Source organism: Leucopleurus acutus (genome assembly GCF_964270905.1).
Source record: "Leucopleurus acutus genome assembly, chromosome: 8".
Taxonomy (NCBI): Eukaryota; Metazoa; Chordata; class Mammalia; order Artiodactyla; family Delphinidae; genus Leucopleurus; species Leucopleurus acutus.
The window spans coordinates 30,576,454-30,597,674 of record NC_139151.1 but is presented as its reverse complement, the minus strand read 5'-3'; the positions used below and the strand labels follow the sequence as shown (position 1 = coordinate 30,597,674).

The 21,221-nt window shown below is 34.1% G+C and overlaps 1 protein-coding gene across 1 annotated transcript in view; it reads left to right on the top strand.

Moving 5' to 3' along the window:
- LOC309964926 (cytoplasmic dynein 2 heavy chain 1-like) overlaps window positions 1-21,221 on the top strand; it is a gene marked incomplete at both ends in the record, with an annotated part of 239,188 nt that overhangs the window by 21,150 nt on the left and 196,817 nt on the right. Inside the window, 4 exons of the mRNA XM_082844100.1 lie at window positions 5,856-5,942; window positions 8,298-8,424; window positions 16,744-16,885; window positions 17,463-17,572. Of these exons, the coding sequence (XP_082700226.1) occupies window positions 5,856-5,942; window positions 8,298-8,424; window positions 16,744-16,885; window positions 17,463-17,572 (466 nt within the window). The remainder of the gene's footprint in view (window positions 1-5,855; window positions 5,943-8,297; window positions 8,425-16,743; window positions 16,886-17,462; window positions 17,573-21,221) is intronic.

The following is a 21,221-nucleotide window of genomic DNA, read 5'->3' as shown; positions in this document are numbered from 1 at the left end:
GATGAAAGATACACATAGACTGAAAGGCGATGGAGAAAGAGAATTCATGCAAATGGAAACAACAAGAAAGTGGGGGTAACAATACTCCTATCAGACAAAATAGACTTTAAAACAAAAGCCATATAGAAAGAAAAAGGGCATTATATAAAGTGATCAATATAAGAAGAGGATATTACACTTGTACTGTAGGAGGACCTAAGTATATAAAACAAATGCTAGAAGACATAAAGGGAGAAATTGACAATGATACAATAATAGTAGGAGTCTTTAACACCCCACTGACATCAATGGACAGATCATCCAGACAGAAAATCAATACGGCAAGAACGTTCCTAAATGATACAAGAGAGCAGTTGGACTTAATTGATGTCTACAGGGCACTACATCCAAAACAAAAAACAAAAACAGAATACACGTTCCTTTCAAGCTCACATAGAAGATTCTCTAGGATAGATAACATACTAGATCACAGAACAAGCCTCAACAAATTTAAGAGGTTAGATATTATTTCAAGCATCTTTTCTGACCACAGTGGTATGGAACTAGAAATAAACTACAGAAAGCAAAATAGGAAAAGAACAAACACATGGAGACAAAACAACAAGCTACTAAAAAGACAGTGGCTCAACAATGAAATCAAAGAATAAATCAAAAAATACCTTGAGACAAATGACAATGAAAACACAACCTTACAAAATCTATGGGATGCAGCAAAACAGTTTTAAGAGGGAAATTTATAGTGATATACAGGCCTTCCTCAAGTAACAAGAAAAATCTCAAACAACCTAACCTACCACCAAAATGAATAAGAAAGAAGGATAAACAAAATCCAAAGTTAACAGAAGGAACAAAATAATAAAGTTCAAGGGGAAATAAATAAAATAAGAGATAAAAAAATAATAGAAAAGATCAATAAAACCAAGAGCTGGTAGTTTGAAAAGGTAAATCAACAAACCTCCAGAGAGACTCACCAAGAACAAAAGAGAAATGACTCCAATAAATAAAATAATAAATGAAAGAGGAGAAATAACAACTGATACCAGAGAAATACAAAAAATTATAAGAATACCATGAACAGTTTTATACTAACAAATTAGACAATCTAGAAGAAATGAACAAGTTTCTAGGAGCATACAGCCTGCCAAAATTGAGTCAAGAAGAAATGGATAACTTGAACAGACTGATCACTAGAAGTGCAGTAGAATATGTAATAATAATAATAAAAAAAAACCTCCTTGCAAACAAAAGCCCTGGAGTGGATGGCTTCACTGGGAAATTCTACCAAACATACAAGGAGGAACTCATACCAGTCCTTCTAAAACTATTCCAAAAAATTGAAGAGGAGGGAACACTTCCAAATTCAATCTATGAGCCCACTGTTATCCTGATGCCAAAACCAGACAAAGACACTACAAAAAAAGAAATTTACAGGCCAATATCTTTGATGAATTTAGACGTAAAAGTCTTCAGCAAAATATTAGCAAATTGAATCCAACAATACATGAAAAGGATCATACACCATGATAAAGTTGGGTTCATTCCAGGATCATAAGTATGGTTCAAAATATGTGAATCAGTCAGTGTGATACACCACATTAACAAAAGCAAAGACAGAAACCACATCATCATCTCAATAGCTGCAGAAAAAGCATTTGACAAAATTCAATATCCATTCATGATAAAAACTCTCACCCAAATGGGTATATAGGGAACATATCTGAACATAATAAAAGCCATTTATGACAGACCCATAGCCAACATAATACTCAATGGTGAAAAGCTGAAAGGCTTCCCGGTAAATGCAAGAACAAGACTAGGATATCCACTCTCACCAGTTCTATTCAACATTGTAGTGGAAGACCTAACTACAGCAGTCAGACAAGAAAAAGAAGTAAAAGGTTTACGAATTGGAAGGAAAGATTGAAAACTGTCACTACTTCAGATAACATGATACTCTATAAAGAGAACCCCAAAGTCTCCACACAAAATCTATTAGAACTAATAAATGAGTTCAGAAAGGTAGTAGGATACAAGATTAATACATGGAAATTTGTTGTGTTTCTTTACACTAACAAATATCAGAAAGAGAAAGCAAAAAAAGAAAAAAATCCTGTTTAAAATCGTGTCAAAAAAAGTAAAATACCTAGGAATAAACTTAACTGAGGAGGTGAAAGACGTATATGCTGAAAGCTGTAAAACATTGGTATAAAGTAAATTGAGGATGATTCAAAGAGACAAAAAGATATCCAATGCTCTTGGATTGGAGGAATTAATATTGTTAAAATGACTGTGCTACCCAAAGTAATATACAGACTTAATGCAATCTCTATCAAAATACTCATGACATTTTTCACAGAACTAGAACAAATAATCCTAAAATTTGTATGGAACTCCAAAAGACCCAGAATTGCCAAAGCAATCCTGAGGAAAAAGAATAAAGTTGGAGGCATACCCCTTCCAGACCTCAGACTATACTACAAAGCTACAGTAATCAAAACAGTGTAATATTGGCACAAAAACAGACATATAGATCAATGGAACAGAATAGACAGCCCAGAAATAAACCCATGCACCCATGGTCTATGACAAACGAGACAAGAATATACAATGGAGAAAAGACAGTTTCTTTAACAAGTGGTGTTGGGAAAGCTGGACAGCTACATGTAAATCAATGAAATTAGAACACTCCCTCACACCATATACAAAAATAAACTCAAAATAGTTTAAAGACCTAAATATAAGACATGGCACATAAAACTCCTAGAAGAGAACATAGGCAAAAACATTTTCTGACATAAATCATAGCAATATTTTCTTGGATCAGTCACATAAGGCAAAAGAAATAAAAGCAAAAATAAACAAATGGCACCTAATCAAACTGAAGAGCTTTTGCACAGCAAAGGAAACCATCAACAAAATGAAAAGAAAACCTACAGAATGGGAAAAAAATATTTGCAAGCAGTGTGACTGACAAGGGGTAAATATGCAAACAATTCATACAACTCATTAACAAAAATTTAAACAACCCAATAAAAAAATGGGCAGAAGGCCTAAATAGACATTTCTCCAAAGAAGACATACAAATGGCCAACAGGCACATGAAAAGATGCTCATCATCACTTATTATTAGAGAAATGCAAATCAAAACCCCAATGAGGTATCACCTCACACAAGTCAGAATGGATATCATCAAAAAGTCCACAAATAATAAATGCCGGAGAGGGTGTGGAGAAAGGGAACCCTCCTACACTGTTGGTGGGAATGTAAACTGGTGCAGCCACTATGGAAAACAGTATGGAGGTTCCTTAAAAAACTAAAAGTAGAGCTACCATATGATCTTGCAATCCCACTCCTGGGCATATATCTGGAGAAAACCAGAATTTGAAAAGATACATGCACCTCAGAGTTCATTGCAGCACTGTTTACAATAGCCAAAACATGGAAGCCACCTAAATGTCCATCGACAGATGAATGGATAAAGAAGATACACAAAATGAATCTATATACAAAATAGAAGCAGACTTACAGACATATAATACAAATTTATGGTTACGAAAGGAGAGAGAGAGTGAGGGATAGGTTAGGCATATATTATTAAAAGACATAGACTATTATACATAAAATAGATAAGCAACAAGGTTTTACTATATAGCACAGGGAATTTTATTCAATATCTTATAATCTACAATGGAATATAATCTGCAAAAAAAAAAAAACTGGATCACTATGCTGTACACCTGAAACTAACACAGTATTGTGAATTAACTATACATCATTAAAGAAAAAAAAAAGTTAAACAGAACAAAAAAAGAAAAAGCAATTAAAAGATGTATAGCAGAATCAACTCACTTTTTTCCTCCTCTGTTTTGTTGGAAAGATAAGTTGGTAGAAGTTCCTTTAGAAAGGGCCAAAATTTTGTGAAGGAATACTGTCAAAGTACAAAAAGTAGGTTTTAGAAATTTAGAGCTTTTATATTTTTTTCTCTAAGTTTTAGGAAACTTTTAGTATATTATTTCCAAAACATTATCTGGCAGGTGTGGGGAAAATTTAACGATTTACTTTTGGGGCTTAAACTTTTAATTTGCTATTGTTACTAAGTTAGTATTATATTTTATCTCATTTGTTCTAAATGCAGACTAAGAGATATGTTATGTTCATGATCATTCACCTTTTGAAATTATCTATTACTTCTTACTCTACACAAGGATATTTTTAGCTGCCTAAGTTTCTTATTTTTTTCAATATAATTACATGAAATGTTTGTGTTAAATCATATTAAATATGATTATATATTTTGATTATATAAATATTTTTTACAGCTTGGATATATCATGTTTTATGAGTATATTTCCTTTCTTGTATACCTTTTGTTATGCTTAATAATTGCCTTATTTTTTCAATTGATTATTTTTTCTGTTTATGTATCACATATTTATCCATAGTCTTTTTGTCAGACCCTAAAACGTATTTGGAATCTATGTGTTCTATTTAATTTTTTCTTAGTACTCTCCTACTTAGAGCCTTTTGTCCTCCTGTTTCAAGGTGAGTTAATTCTTCCCCAGGCCTGCAGTCTACAGCTTAAGTTATCTTGAGATTGCTTTTCACCATTATTCTGGGGTTATATTTGTCTCTTTTCTGATCATATTCTCTTATTTTGGGTCTTTGTCTTTCTCTTTCTTAGTTAGTCCCTCATTTTTCTGGAACACATCCTCCATAGTAGCTTCTTAAGCAAGATTATATGGGATGAAAAATATTTTGAGATTTGCATGTCTAAAATTATCTGTATTATACTATTATATGTGATCATAATTGGGCTGGGTTTTTAAAATACTAGACTAGAAATAGATTAATCTCATGATTTTGAAGGCCTTATTCTATTATAGTAGTTCTCAAAATATGGTCCCTGAACCAGCAGCATCAATGTTACCTGGGAAATTGTTAAAAGAGCAAATTTTTGATCTCCATCAAGGCTTATTGAATCAGATATGCTGGGGAATGAGACCTTGCAATCTGTGTTTAGACAAAAACTCAAGTTGATTTGTGCAATGCACAAATGCCCAGCAGTGCATGGCAGTGTGGACTGGCCATTTGATGACAACTTCTCAATATTTGTGGGTATTTTTGAGAGGGGTAAGCCAGTCATTTCTCTAGAAGAATCCTAATATCTTCTGCCTAGGGATTAAGTAGGGGTGGTTGGGGATGGGTAAGGGGCATAAGGTTTGACTTTCAGGGATGTATGTAGAGGATAGTCTGCTCTCAATGCAGGAGGGATTCTGAGGTCAAATGTTGTATTATCAATTATTAAACAATCTTCTGTATTTAGCTCTATTATTTTCTTCAGAGGTACCTGTTGTCTACATTTCCTGAACATTTTTGAATACTTCTTTTCACCTATTTTCCTGCAGTCATTTAACTTTTGCCCTTTTGTATTTTGGTATGTCAGTTATCACCTTTCAAAATTTTATTAAAATTACTCCTTCGTAGTACTTTTCTCTTTCTTTGTCTTTATTCTTGTGCGTGTATGTTTTAATTTATTACCTTGGTTTCATTTTAGTAGGATTTTAGAAGGGATAGAAGATAAGTGAATACTTTTAGTCTTCCATTTTTATCTAGAAATCTATGGGCACAAGTGTTTTAAAATATAGATTCCTGGAAGTGGTATGGTTAGGTCAGAGAATACACTTAATTATAGCATGGCTTTTCAAATCAAATTCTAGGTGAAGGTATTATAACTACTGAATTATTGATAGTTTTCATTGTCATTTATTTACTGCACAATTACATTTTAAGGTGCTGTTGTGGCTTTTTGTTGATAACTAAAGTAGAATGACTTATAAAATTGAATTATATTTTAGAAATTTGCGGAAAACTGAAGACAGAAAAAGGAAACTAGAGGAGCTTCTTAATTCTGTTGGTCAAACAGTGTCAGAACTCAAAGAAAAGTAAGTTAAGTTTTGAAATGTATTTTGAATATTTGAAAACATACCTCAACTAATACTTAAATTTTGAAAATCTTAGTTATAATCACTGTCTTAATTTTTTGGTATCTCTAAAAGGGGGAAGGATGTAAAATAATATAGAATGTCTTCCTTTTTAAAAACATTTAATAAGAACAAAAATATTTTAAGTTTCTGTATTCCCAAGCATTGGAAAATTGAGCAGGAAGAATTGAATGTAATGTGTTAATGCTGGGAGTGTTTACATTTGGTATTCCCATTTCTTTATAATTTTGACTTCAAGATTTTAGACTCCTTTATTTCAGATGATGCTATAGGACCACCTATTCCATAATATTTCCAGAGGTATATGATCATGTTAAAAAATTTTTGTCTTTTTAACTTTGCCCTTTTTGGTATTAAAAAATATTCCTTCATACAAATATTATTCTCAAATTTAAGAAGCATTTATGAATGTGATTAATCTTAAAACCTTGCATGTACCTCTGTGTTCCTGTGATTGCTTTTTAATATAGGCTAGAAAATATTGGTATGGGAATTATTATAAATGTGGAAGCATTTTCCTTTAAGAATTGTGAAGATTGGAAAACTGGAGAATGTGTCATTAAATATAGCATATGTTATCACTTGCTTTCAGTTTTATGAGAGTAAAACTTTTCTATAAACATATTTTTTCTTTAAGTGGTGTGTTATGTATCCTTTTCTTTCTTATGAAAGAAATACAAATTATTGAACCAAGAAAAAATTCATCAGACTGAAAACTGAATTTTTTTTTCTCTACAGCGTTAGAAAACAGTTATCTCTTTTACATTTATATATGTTTATTTATAGAGAATAAACAAAAAAATCTTCAAACCCATAAATTCAATGTTTTTCATATTCCTGAATGTTTTTTATGTTAGACATACAGAAATGAAATCACATAATTTCCTTCCTGGTATAATTAGAGAAGTATAAGGAAAATAATATATTATTTTCAGTGTTACATGCTCAGAATCAGTGCTTAATAATACTCAGATAATTGTCAAATATTTATTGAGTTGTTAGCTTATGATACCAATGTTTGACTCCGTTTGTTAGTCATTTGCATGTGTCAGGTGTTGTCCTAGTCACTTTACGTATTCATCATTTTTAATACTTAAAACAACACTGAGAGGTGGATATTCTTACATTTTGCAGACTAGGAAGCTAAAGATTGGAAAAATTTATTTGCCTAAGTTAAGCAGTTAGTAAATGACTAAGCAAGCATTAGATCTTGTATTTGTCTGACTCCATAAAGTTCCTTGTCTTAGTCACTACACTATACTACCAGTATTTTGGAAGGATTATTATGAAAACCTTCTGAATAATATTACTGAGGACCTTGTGGATAATGTGACTGAGGAATTGAATTTTTAATTTTATTTATGTGGCTATCATTTTGGACAAGTGACTCCTAGAGTCTTATGTCTAGGGAAGGGAGGAATAGAGCACTTAGAGAGGCAATAAAAGTACTGTAAAATGCCTGGAACTTAATATAAGACACAGCCATATATGAATTTTAGATCCTCTGCTTACTGTTGGGGAGACCTGTGCAATAATCTGTTTGGATTTAAGTCTCCATATATATAAAATGAGAATTGTAATACTTATTTTCAACTATTCTGAGAATTGGCAGAATCCTGAGCATTTTGAAGGCACTTACATATTTGTCGAACGACTAAGTAATAGGAATATTACTATTATATTTAATAAAATAATATATATGTACAAGTATTTTTAAGGAAAATAATTTAAAAGTTTTAAACTTTAGCAAATGGGCACATAGGGAGAGAACATATCTGATGGGCTGAATATATCAGGTGAGTTTTAAGATTTTATTTATATTTTTGATAGGTATATATTTGAGGGAGTTAGAGTGAGGGATGAGATAGGGATAAGGAAGGAGGTGGAGAGTATTCTAGGCAAACGGAACATCCTGTTGAAGGGCACAGCAGATAAAAGATAGGGCATTTTCTGAGAATATAAAATTCTTCAGATGTTGACATATAGTTTTACTGAACTGAGTAAAATGAAATAAAACTGAAAAGATAGATCAATATTATGACTGGGCCTTTGAATGTCATATTCATAAGTTTATACATAATGTAGTAGGACATTAAGGCCCTGTGAGAATGTTCCCCTTTAAATGTATGTGTTGGTATTGTGTCTCTTACATTAATGATATTTTATATGCAAATATTATCAATATTATAGTTAATTAAATTATTGTATAAAAGTTCACTTTACTATATAAGCATAATTTAATTAAATCTATCTTAAATCCAGTTGTCTTTAATTAAACTTTAATGTTTTCATTAGATTTCAGAGCAGGACTTCAGAAGCTGCCAAACTTGAAGCTGAAGTAAGCAAAGCACAAGAAACAATTAAAGCTGCAGAAGTCTTGATTAATCAGCTTGACAGAGAACACAAGAGATGGAATGCACAGGTTTGTTTGAAAGAGAGGTCATAAAGAGGCATTGTTTAAAACACAGGAAATGTGTAAGATAATGTATTTGTTAACAAAATGGAAAGGAAAACATATCCATTAAATTTCAGCCCTGGCTTAGGATAAATTATCTAGATATTAATGGCCATGATGTGAATTAATCTTTTTTTTTTTAACATCTTTATTGGAGTATAATTGCTTTACACTGGTGAGTTAGTTTCTGCTGTATAACAAAGTGAATCAGCTATACATAAACATATATCCCCATATCTCCTCCTACTTGCGGCTCCCTCCCACACTTCCTATCCCACCCCTCTAGGTAGGTGGACACAAAGCACCGAGCTGATCTCCCTGTGCTATGTGACTGCTTCCCACTAGCTATCTGTTTTACATTTGGTAGTGTATATATGTCCATGCCACTCTATCACTTCGTCCCAGCTTACTCTTCCCACTCCCTGTGTCCTCAAGTCCATTCTCTATGTCTGCGTCTTTATTCCTGTCCTGCCCCTAGGTTCTTCAGAACCATTTTTTTTAGATTCCATATATGTATGTTAGCATACGGTATTTGTTTTTCTCTTTCTGACTTACTTCACTCCGTATGACAGTATCTATGTCCATCTACCTCATTACAAATAACTCAGTTTCATTTCTTTTTATGCCTGAGGAATATTCCATTGTATATATGTGCCACATCTTCTGTATCCATTCATCTGTTGATGGACACTTAGTTGCTTACATGTCCTGTATATTGTAAATAGTGCTGCAATGAACATTGTGGTACCTGTCTCTTTTTGAATTATGGTTTTCTCAGGGTATATGCCCAGTAGTGGGATTGCTGGGTCGTATTGTAGTTCTCCTTGTAGACTTTCCACCATTTTATATTCTTGCCTCCTTTACCAAAAATAAGGTGACCATATGTGCGTGGGTTGATCTCTGGGCTTTCTATCCTGTTCCATTGATCTATATTTCTGTTTTTGTGGCAATACCATTCTGTCTTGATTACTGTGGCTTTGTAGTATAGTCTGAAGACAGGGAGCCTGATTCCTCCAGCTCCAGTTTTCTTTCTCAAGATTGCTTTGGCTATTCGGGGTCTTTTGTGTTTCCATAAAAATTGTGAAATTTTTTGTTCTAGTTCTGTGAAAAATGCCATTGGTAGTTTGATAGGGATTGCACTGAATCTGTAGATTGCTTTGGGTGGTATAGTCATTTTCACAAAGTTGATTCTTCCAATTCAAGCACATGGTATATCTCTCCATCTGTTTCTATCATCTTTAATTTCTTTCATCAGTGTCTTAGAGTTTTCTGCATACAGGTCTTTTGTCTCCTTAGGTAGGTTTATTCCTAGGTATTTTATTCTTTTTGTTGCAATGGTAAATGGGAGTATTTCCTTAATTTCTCTTTCAGATTTTTCATCATTAGTGTATAGGAATGCAGGAGATTTCTGTGAATTAATTTTGTATCCTGCTACTTTACCAAATTCATTGATTAGCTCTAGTAGTTTTCTGGTAGCATCATTGTGATTCTCTATGAATAGTATGTCATCTGCAAACAGAATAGTATGTCATCTGTCATCTGCAAACAGTGACAGTTTTATTTCTTCTTTTCCGATTTGAATTCGTTTTATTTCTTTTTCTTGTCTGATTGCTGCGGCTAAAACTTCCAAAACTATGTTGAATAAGAGTGATGAGAGTGGGCAACCTTGTCTTGTTCCTGATATTAGTGGAAATGGTTTCAGTTTTTCACCATTGAGAATGATGTTGGCTGTGGGTTTGTCATATATGGACTTTATTACGTTGAGGTAAGTTCCCTCTATACCTATGTTCTGTAGAGTTTTTATAAGTGGGTGTTGAATTTTGTCGAAAGATTTTTCTGCATCTATTGAGATGATCATATGGTTTTCTCCTTCAATTCGTTAATATGCTTTATCACATTGATTGATTTGCGTATATTGAAGAATCCTTGCATTACTGGAATAAACCCCACTTGATCAGGGTGTATGATCCTTTTAATGTGCTGCTGGATTCTGTTTGCTAGTATTTTGTTGAGGATTTTTGCATTTATGTTTATCAGTGATATTGGTCTAATTTTCTTTTTTGGTGACATCTTTGGTTTTGTTATCAGGGTGATGGTGGCCTCGTATGATGAGTTTAGGAGAGTTCCTCCCTCTACTATATTTTGGAAGAGGTTCAGAAGGATAGGTGTTAGCTCTTCTCTAAATGTTTAATAGAATTTGCCTGTGAATCCATCGGGTCCTGAGCTTTTGTTTGTTGGAAGATTTTTTTTTTTTTTTTGCGGTACGCGGGCCTCTCACTGTTGTGGCCTCTCCCGTTGCAGAGCACGGGCTCTGGACGCGCAGGCTCAGCGGCCATGGCTCATGGGCCCAGCCGCTCTGCGGCATATGGGATCTTCCCGGACCAGGGCACGAACCCATGTCCCCTGCATCGGTAGGCGGACTCTCAACACTGTGCCACCAGGGAAGCCCTGTTGGAAGATTTTTAATCACAGTTTCAATTTCAGTGCTTGTGGTTGGCCTGTTTATATTTTCTGTTTCTTCCTGGTTCAGTCTCGGGAGGTTGTGCTTTTCTAAGAATTTGTTCATTTCTTCCAAGTTGTCCATATCATTGGCATGTAGTTGCTTGTAGTAATCTCTTATGATCCTCTGTTTCTCTGCAGTGTCAGTTGTTACTTCTGCTTTTTCATTTCTAATTCTGTTGATTTGAGTCTTCTCCCTTTTATTCTTGATGAGTCTGGCTAATGGTTTATCAATTTTGTTTATCTTCTCAAAGAACCAGCTTTTAGTTTTATTGATCTTAGCTATTTTTTTCTCCATTTCTTTATCATTTATTTCTGCTCTGATATTTATGATTTCTTTCCTTCTGTTAACTTTGGGATTTTTTTGTTCTTCTTTCTCTAATTGCTTAAGGTGTAACTTTAGGTTCTTTATTTGAGATATTTCTTGTTTCTTGAGGTAGGATTATATTGCTATAAACCTCCCTCTTAGAACTGCTTTTGCTGCATCCCCTAGGTTTTGGGTCATAGTGTTTTCATTGTCACTTGTTTCTAGGTTTTTTCCTTTGATTTATTCAGTGATCTCTTGGTTATTTAGTAGTGTATTGTTTAGCCTTCATGTGTTTGTATTTTTCACAGATTTTTTCCTGTAGTTGATATCTAGTTTCATAGCACTGTGGTCGGAAAAGATACTTGATACGATTTCAATTTTCTTAAATTTACCAAGGCTTGATTTGTGACCCATGGTATGATCTATCCTGGAGAATATTCCATTAGCACTTGAGAAGAAAGAGTATTCTGTTGTTTTTGGATGGAATGTCCTTTAAATATAAATTAAGTCCATCTTGTTTAAGTTATCATTTAATGTTTGTGTTTCCTTTTTTATTTTCATTTTGGATGATCTATCCATTGGTGAAAGTGGGATGTTAAAGTTCCCTACTATGATTGTGTTACTATCGATTTCCCTGTTTATGGCTGTTAGTATTCGCCTTAAGTATTGAGGTGCTCCTATGTGGGGTGCATAAATATTTACAATTGTTATATCTTCTTCTTGGATTGATCCCTTGATCATTATGTAGTGTCCTTCTTTGTCTCTTGTAATAGTCTTTATTTTAAAGTCTATTTTGTCTGATACGAGAATTGCTACTCCATCTTCCTTCTGATTTGTATTTGCATGGAATATCTTTTTCCATCCCCTCACTTTCAGTTTGTATGTGTCCCTAGGTCTGAAGTGCGTCTGTTGTAGACTGCATATATATAGGTCTTGTTTTTGTACCCATTCAGGTGTCTATGTGTTTTGGTTGGAGCACTTAATCCATTTACATTTAAGGTAGTTATCAATATATGTGTTCGTATTACCATTTTATTAATTGTTTTGGGTTATTGTAGGTCTTGCCTTCTCTTGTGTTTCCTGCCTAGAGAAGTTCCTTTAGGATTTGTTGTTAAACTGGTTTGATGGTGCTAAATGCTCTTAGCTTTCGCTTGTCTGTAAAGGTTTAATTTCTCCATCGAATCTGAATGATATCCTTTCTGGGTAGAGTAATCTTGGTTGTAGGTTTTTCTCTCATCACTTTAAATATGTCCTCCCACTCCCTTCTGGTTTGCAGAGTTTCTGCTGAAAGATCAGCTGTTAACCTTATGGGGATTCCCTTGTATGTTATTTGTTGCTTTTCCCTTGCTGCTTTTAATATTTTTTATTTGTATTTCATTTTTAATAGTTTGATTAATATGTGTCATGGAGTATTTTTCCTTGGATTTATCCTGTATGGGACTCTCTGCACCTCCTGGACTTGATTGACTATTTCCTTTCCCATATTAGGGAAGTTTTCAACTATAGTCTCTTCAAATATTTTCTCAGTCCCTCTCTTTTTCTCTTCTTCTTCTGGGACCCCTATAATTCAAATGTTGGTGCATTTAATGTTGTCCCAGAGGTCTATGAGACTGTCTTCAATTCTTTTCATTCTTTTTTCTTTATTCTGCTATGCAACAGTGATTTCCACTGTTTTAACTTTCAGGTCACTTATGTGTTCTTCTGCCTCAGTTATTCTGCTCTTGATTCCTTCTAGAGAATTTTTAATTTCATTTTTTGTGTTGTTCATCATTGTTTGTTTGCTCTTTAGTTCTTCTAGGTCCTTGTTAAATGTTTCTTGTATTTTCTCCATTCTATTTCCAGGATTTTGGATCATCTTTACTATCATTACTCTGAATTCTTTTTCAATTAGACTGCCTATTTCCTCTTCATTTGTTTGGTCTGGTGGGTTTTTACATTGCTCCTTCATCTGTTGTGTATTTCTCTGTCTTCTCATTTTCTTAACTTACTGTGTTTGGGGTCTCCTTTTCGCAGGCTGCAGGTTCGTAGTTCCTGTTGTTTTTGGTGTCTGCCTCCAGTGGGTAAGGTTGGTTCAGTGGGTTGTGTAGGTTTCCTGGGGGAGGGGACTGGTGCCTGTGTTCTGGTGGATGAGGCTGGATCTTGTCTTTCTGGTGGGCAGGACCACGTCTTTCGGTGCGTTTTGGGTTGTCTGTAACCTTATTATGATTTTAGGCTGCCTCTCTGGTAACACGTGGGGTTGTGTTCCTCTCTTGCTAGTTGTTTGGCATAGGGTGCTGTAGCTTGCTGGTCGTTTAGTGGAGCTGGGCCTTCGCGTTGAGATGGAGATCTCTGAGAGAGCTTTTGCCGTTTGATATTACGGGTGGGGCCGGGAAGTCGCTGGTGGACCCATGTCCTGAACTCAGCTCTCGCACCTCAGATGCTCAGGCTTGACACCTGGCTGGAACAGCAAGACTCTGTCAGCCACATGACTCAGAAGAAAAGGGAGAAAAAAAAGAAAGAAAGAAAAAAATTAAATTGAAAAGTAAAAAATATTATTAAAAACAAAAAAATAAAAAAGTAATTAAAAAAAGAGAGAGCAACCAATCCAAAAAACAAATCCACCAATGATAACAAGCAGTAAAATGTATACTAAAAAAAAAAAAAAAAAAAGCCACACAGAACCCTAAGACAAATGATAGAAACAAAGCTATACAGACAAAATTACACAAAGAAGCATATCCATACATAGTCACAAAAGGAGAAAAAGGAAAAATATTTATATATGTATAAAAAGGAAGAATTCAACCAAATTAGTAAGTAAATCTGCCAGTGATTATAAGCTCTAAATACTAAAGTAAGATAAACATAAAACCAGAAACAAATTATATGCAGAAAGCAAACCCCAAGTCTGCAGTTACTCCCAAAGTCCACTGCCTCAGTTTTGGGATGTTTCATTGTATATTCAGGTTTTCCAAAGATGCAGGGTACGTCAAGTTGACTGTGGAGTTTTAATCCGCTGCTCCTGAGGCTTCATGGAGAGATTTCCGTTTTTCTTCTTTGTTCGCCCAGCTTCTGGGGTTCAGCTTTGGATTTGGCCCTGCCTCTGCTTGTAGGTCGCCTGAGGGCATCTGTTCCCTGCCCAGACGGGACAGGATTAAAGCAGCAGCGTATTAGGGGTCTATGGCTTACTCAAGCCAGGGGGAGGTAGGGGTACGGAATGCGGGTTGAACCTACAGCGGCAGAGGTCAGCATTTTGTTGCAACAGCCTGAGGCATGCCATGTGTTCTCCTGGGGAAGTTGTTCCTGGATCACAGGACCCTGGCAGTGGTGGGCTGCACAGGCTGCCGAGAGGGGAGGTGTGGATAGTGACCTGTGCTTGCACGCAGGCTTCTTGGTGGCGGCAGCAGCAACCTTAGTGTCTCATGCCCATCTCTGGTGTCTGCGCTGATAGCCACGGTTTGCGCCTGTCTCTGGAGCTCATTTACATGGTGCTCTGAATCCCGTCTCCTTGCACACTACGAAACAATGGTGTCTTGCCTCTTACGCAGTTCCAGACATTTTACCGGACTGCCTCCCGTCTAGCTGAGGCGCACTAGCCCCCTGCCAGCTGTGTTCACACAGCCAACCCAAGTCCCCTCCCTGGGATCTGACCTCTGAAACCCGAATCTCCACTCCCAGCCCCCACCTGTCCCTGTGGGTGAGCAGACAAGCCTCTCAGACTGGTGAGTGCTGGTCGGCACTGATCCTCTGTGCGGGAATCTCTCCACTTTGCCCTCCGCACCCTTGTTGCTGCACTCTCCTCCATGACTCTGAAGCTTCCCCCCCACCACCCCCTGTCTCCACCAGTGAAGGGGCTTCCTAATGCGTGGAAATTTTTCCGACTTCACAGCTCCCTCCCACTGGTGCAGGTCCCATCCCTATTCTTTTGTCTCTGTTTTTTCTTTTCTCTTTTGCCCTACCCAGGTACATGGGGAGTTTTTTGCCTTTTAGAAAGTCTGAGGTCTTCTACCAGCGTTCAGTAGGTGTTCTGTAGGAGTTGTTCCACATGTAGATGTATTTCTGATGTATTTGTGGGGAGGAAGGTGATCTCCACATCTTACTCCCCCGCCATCTTGAAGCTCTGCCGTGAATTAGTCTTTAAGCAAAATATCTCTATATGAATGGATTTTAGACAAAGCATCCTATTCCTCTTTTAGTTAGGAAAAGGTAGTGGTAAAAATGAGTTGTGGAAAATTTAGTACTGTTTAGAGCCTTGTTTGGACTTACCTTTACCAAGACAGTCCTCTTAGGATTTGACACTGTCAGCTATTTATTTGTGTTTGAGATTCTCTCTTATTTCAGCTTTGTTAAAGTGTTGTCTCTTGTTTTTGTTCATTTGTTTTGATTTTGTTTTTGTTTTTGTTTTAAGCAGTTAGATTCCTGCCTTTGCTGGATCCTCCTCATCTGCTTATCCAATAATGTCGATTGCCCCCTCAGTATTCTCTTCCTCAGCTCCTTTCTCTGCAGATATTCTAGGAATTCTCATCCAGTCTTAAGAATATCACCCAAATGATGATGCTGACCAGAGCTATGTTTCTAATCTGCTGACTTTTAAATTCATATTTGTAACTATACCTTAGATATTGGCATTCAGCTGTCTCCGGAACTCAAATACATGTCTAAATTAACTTATTTTCTTTTCTCATATGAAATCTCTTTTATTTCCTATGTCTCATAAGGCATCTTTCTTATAGGCATCAAAACTAAAAATATGTGGATTATCTTAGACTCCTTCTATTAATTTGTATCCCTTTGCAAATATCCCTCATAGTTGTCTTCCCTCCTTAATTCTCTTCTTTTTCTTTTTTCACCTGAATTCTCCTGACTTGTCTTTCTCCTATCTGACCCTTTAATTAGTTGATTCTTATTTGTCAGCTGAATTATCTTTCTAAAACCCAGTCTCATTACATCACTCACTGCTCTGTTTAAACACTTTCAGTGGCTCATTATTACCGCAGGTTAAAACTGAAGCTACTTTGCATGGCATGGGAAGACTTTCAAATCTTCCTCCTTCCAGTCAATTCTGTGTTTCTCTTTTCATTATTCCTATTTTGGTACTCTTTCTGCTCAGGCTTATGCATTAGCCACACTATGCTTCTAATTAAAGAGTCTCCATGCTTAATTTTTGTTTTTTACCTTTGCTCATACTCTGTGTATCTAAATCATGTTTTTCAAAGTGATGCTAATTCACAGTGTTTATTAGAATTATTAGGAAATTTCAATGACAAAATATATTCTTCTTTACAGATATGTTGGAATTTTATACATTGTTTTAATATCACAGCAAGGTCTGAGGTCTTGTTGGTATTTTTACATTTCGACAATTTTGTTCAGACATGTTATTACTTTAAACCAATAAATGATTTTTTCTATAGTCAGAACTTCAATTTGTGAAGCTATCAATATTTTTTTTCTATCTTAGAACATATCCATATGTTGCTCTCTCTCTCCTTTTTTTCCAGGTTACAGAGATAACAGAGGAATTAGCTACTCTTCCTAAAAGAGCTCAGCTAGCTGCTGCATTTATTACATATCTTTCTGCTGCTCCTGAGGGTCTGAGAAAAACCTGTTTGGTAGAATGGACCAAGTCAGCTGGTCTTGAAAGTTTGTATTTAGTTATTCATAAATTTGAAATTTCAGTATACTAAAAAGCACATCTTTTGATTTTTGTCATTTTACTTTTTTTTAAATGGGGAAAATTTTCTGTAAGTTAAAGGATACCATAGCTACTTTAGATTTGCTAAATTCTACAGATGTTCTGAGAATCGCTTTATTATAATGACTCTTCTACCCATAAAATCTCTTTTTGAAACTGACACCACTGAATTATTTTGATGTTGTATGAATGCAGTTAAACATTTTATTAATTTTTACACTAATTTCATATGGTAGAATGAGATGTAGGAATTCCAAAATTCTTTGTGAATTTTGTGGTTTTCGCAAATTATTATAGTTGTGAAACATTCATTTGATAGAAGAAATATAATTTGAGTTTCATTCCTTTGCACTTTTTAAAACTTTTTTTCTCTTATTTTCTGATTCTAAATGCAGAAGAATGGATTGTGTATTAAGAATGATCATGGGACTTTTGTTTGAGTATATTATAAATAATTTTATTCCCTTTCTTTTATCAAGCATAAGATTATTGTAGCAAAGTACTATTGATATCTTAATTTTTCAGAATTTGATCTGAGGAGGTTTCTTTGTACTGAAAGTGAACAGTTAATTTGGAAAAGTGAAGGCCTACCATCAGATGACCTTTCCATAGAAAATGCTCTTGTTATCTTGCAGGTAATTAATCTACTTTAATCTTCTCATTAGAAATGTTTTTTTTTGAAGCTTGCTCCATGAACTACCTTCTTCAAATCCTTAGGCTTTCACAGTTAGTCTTAGTTAAGTAAAAGTAAAAAATATTTTGCTAATAAAAATCCATTTGTGATTCAGGTAGCATCTCTAAAATTTTCAGTGTAATTTATTTTTTACCTTAATACAAAAGTATAAATAAAAATGGTATCATTTTGATGGCAAAATATTTTAAATTGAACTTCCTGATAATAATAGAAATGTTTTAGGGATACTTGATTCATTTGGTTATATAGTTCTTTCATCTAGAGTATATTTTAAAAATAAAAATTTTATACTTTTATTTCATTTTGTTTTACAAAGTTATGGAAAGTGAAGATGGATGAGTTTTGGGTTATAAGTTAAAGATAACCATGTGCATATTTTGGAAAATTGTTCTTTTACATAGTATATGTTTCCAAAAAGTAATTATTTAAAGTTGAAACAATTATACCTTAATTAGCAGTGAGTGTGAAAACCAAATTCAAAATCTTGTATACAAGCAAATCATTTCTTTGTATGAAGTTTGATTTTTTTTACCATTACTTTAGTTTACCTTTCTGATACAGGATTTGGAAGATAACATTTCTCCCTTGAAAATATGTTTTGTTTTTTCTGTTCTTTTATCTCAGCAGTTTATACTCTATATTACCAGTGTTTTCTTTCCTCTCTACAGCCCTTCTCTCTGTCCACACACCATTTCTTTATCTCATAACTCCACATCTCAAAGAAAATATAAACATTAAATGCTTCTCCTTAGGTAGTGTAAGCTGTATTATTATATGATTCATATTGTGAGTATGAATTGTGGTCCCTGTTCATTCCTGGATAATTTATTGTTTGATTTGACCTGTTAATCAGCTGACTATGCTTTGACTCTATACATTGGTGTCTTACTAGCATAGAAGTCGTTGAACAAAGATTACACAATTTTGCCTTCTTTTAATTTGATTTGGCTTAAACTTTAATTTATTTTTTAAACATTTTTATTATTATTTTTCACACTAGAATTACAAATCTGGAACTCTAAATGTGTATGTAAATAAATTCATTACAACCTAGTACTTTTTATCATATTTGTTATTCCTTTCCCAAGGTTTCATAGTCACTCCTTTTTTCAGTACTCCAAGAAAGCAATTGTTTGCAGATTAAAAAAAAAATACTAGTTTAAGAATTTTTCTTTTTTATTCCATAACAAATCAGAGGCTTTTAGGAAAAATATATCACAATAATTTTTATTTTTTACTGTTAATAGTAATTGAAAATATTTACTTTTGTATTCTGAATTAAGTTGTCTTTCATGATGAATTTGGGGGATATTGTCTTTGAAATTAATTTTAATGACAAGCTTAGTTTACTTTGTATTTAATATTGCCAAGTTTCTTACAGACACATATGCATTTATATGACAAAACAAAACCATTTGCACAAACTTGTTAGAGTAATTAGTCATTTTGTTGAAATGAATTTTCCATTATGGTTAACATTTTATCTTAATTCTAAGGTGGACTAGATTCAGAATAAACTGTTGTAGTTGCGTGTGTGGTTGGATACAACAAGTCTATAACATCTACTCATTAACATTACAATGTGATATGAAGTTAGATGTCTAAATATGTACAAATTGGGTTTCTGGGAGTCTTCCCTGAGAAAAAAATGACTAGGTGTGATGAATTAAATGTATTTTTGATTCAGAGATATAGCATGTCTCCTCATTAACTACAATAAAGTTTTTCAGAGATTCAGTGCGGGATTTCCCAGATTCAAGGGCTATAGTCGCTCAATCCCTTATTGGTGCTAAGGATAGCCTTTTATGTCCAAAATTATTCCTTGTCTTACAACAAAAGATGCTTGGAATTCTCATATTTGGTTTAAGCTAACTGTTGAAGAACATGTGTTATCTGCGTGAGGAAATAGTCAAATAATTATCTGCCACAGAAAGCTCATATGACCTATGTCCTTGAGGAGCAGGGGAAAATCTTGACCGTGATGTCCTGGATTGCTTGGACTATGATTTACACCTGTTCTCCTGATGTGATTATTAATAATTTTTTCTTTACTCTCAAACGTGTCCTTGTTTGGAAGATAATTGTATGATCTTTGTAATATTGTGGAACTCAGGGGATAAATGGAGAGTATGAGACACTATGGAGAGGTGTGAGTGAAAGCATCCAGAAAGAAGATGGAAGAATATGATTAATTTAAATTTCACAGTCTTGTAAATTTTTCTTGGTTTAAATTTCACAGTATTATAAATTTTTCTTGTGAAGATGTACTAGGTATGTTTTTTTTATTGTTTATGGACAGTTCAGTGTCAAATTAGTTTTCTTTATACCACTCAATTTCTGAGATTTTTTTTTCCTTTCCTGCCATTTAGTGTATGCTGAGGAAATGCAAACTAATTTGCTATTAGTCTAAAGAACATAAAATTGTAAAGGTAAATTGCATAGGGAAAACATTTTTTCATTAAATCCCAAATGCATAACAATAATCAACACTTAAATGTACTTACTATGTTTTTCATATATTATTATTTAAGAATTAATACAAGTAAAGCACTTAAACTCTTAACTCATTTAATTTTCAAATCAACCCTATTTAGTAGGTACATGTATTATCCCTTTTTGTAGATAAGGAAGTTGAGATACAAAAGGATTAAGTTTCTTGTTCAGGGTCACAGAGCTGTCAAGAGGTAGAGCCAAGATTCAAACAGTGCCATCTAGGCAGTCTATGCTGTAAGGCTGCCTCTCCAAGATATGTGTTTTTCTGTATATGTTTTAACTTATTTATTTTATGTTATTCCTGTTAATATAATTATCCTTATCTTATCAAAAGATGAGCTTTAGTTTTATTTACAAAATGTTTCTACTCTTATCCCACTTGTGGTTATTAAAAATAAAAATAAAATTATAGAGTTTTATAGATGTTTTAAAAATAGTCTTTTTCTTATTGGATGAAAGTCAAAAAGTGCAAACTTCCAGTTATAAGATAAATAAGCACTAAGGATGTTATGTACAACATGATAAATATAATTAACACTGCTGTATGTTATATATGAAAGTTGCTTAGAGAGCAAATCCTAAGAATTCTCATGACAAGGAAAAATAAATTTTTTTCTATTTCTCTAATTTTGTACCTGTATGAGATGATGGACGTTCCCTAAACTTACTGTGATAATCATTTCATGATGTATGTAAGTCAGATCATTATGCTATACACCTTAACTTTACACAGTGTTGTGTGTCAGTTATATCAGTAAAACTGGAAGAAAAAAAATAATCGCTTTCAAAAATGTCCACTACCTAATCATTTTTTTTTTTGCCAATAGATATCATGTGTCTCTAGCCTTTGACCTCTGTTTTGAGCTCTGTTGTTCTAATTTCCTGTTAGATATTGTTACCTGGAGCTTTGTAGGTAGCTCAAGCTCTGTCTTTAATCATTTTTTAAAAAAACTTTTAGTCAAGAATCTTTTAGTGGCCAACTTTAGTACTTTTTTTTTTTCCTTAAAAAAAGCAACTTATGCTTTTAAATAACTGAGGTGTTCAGAAGATTGGGACTAGCTTCAGGATTCGAATGGTGTTACCAGGACATCTCTCTC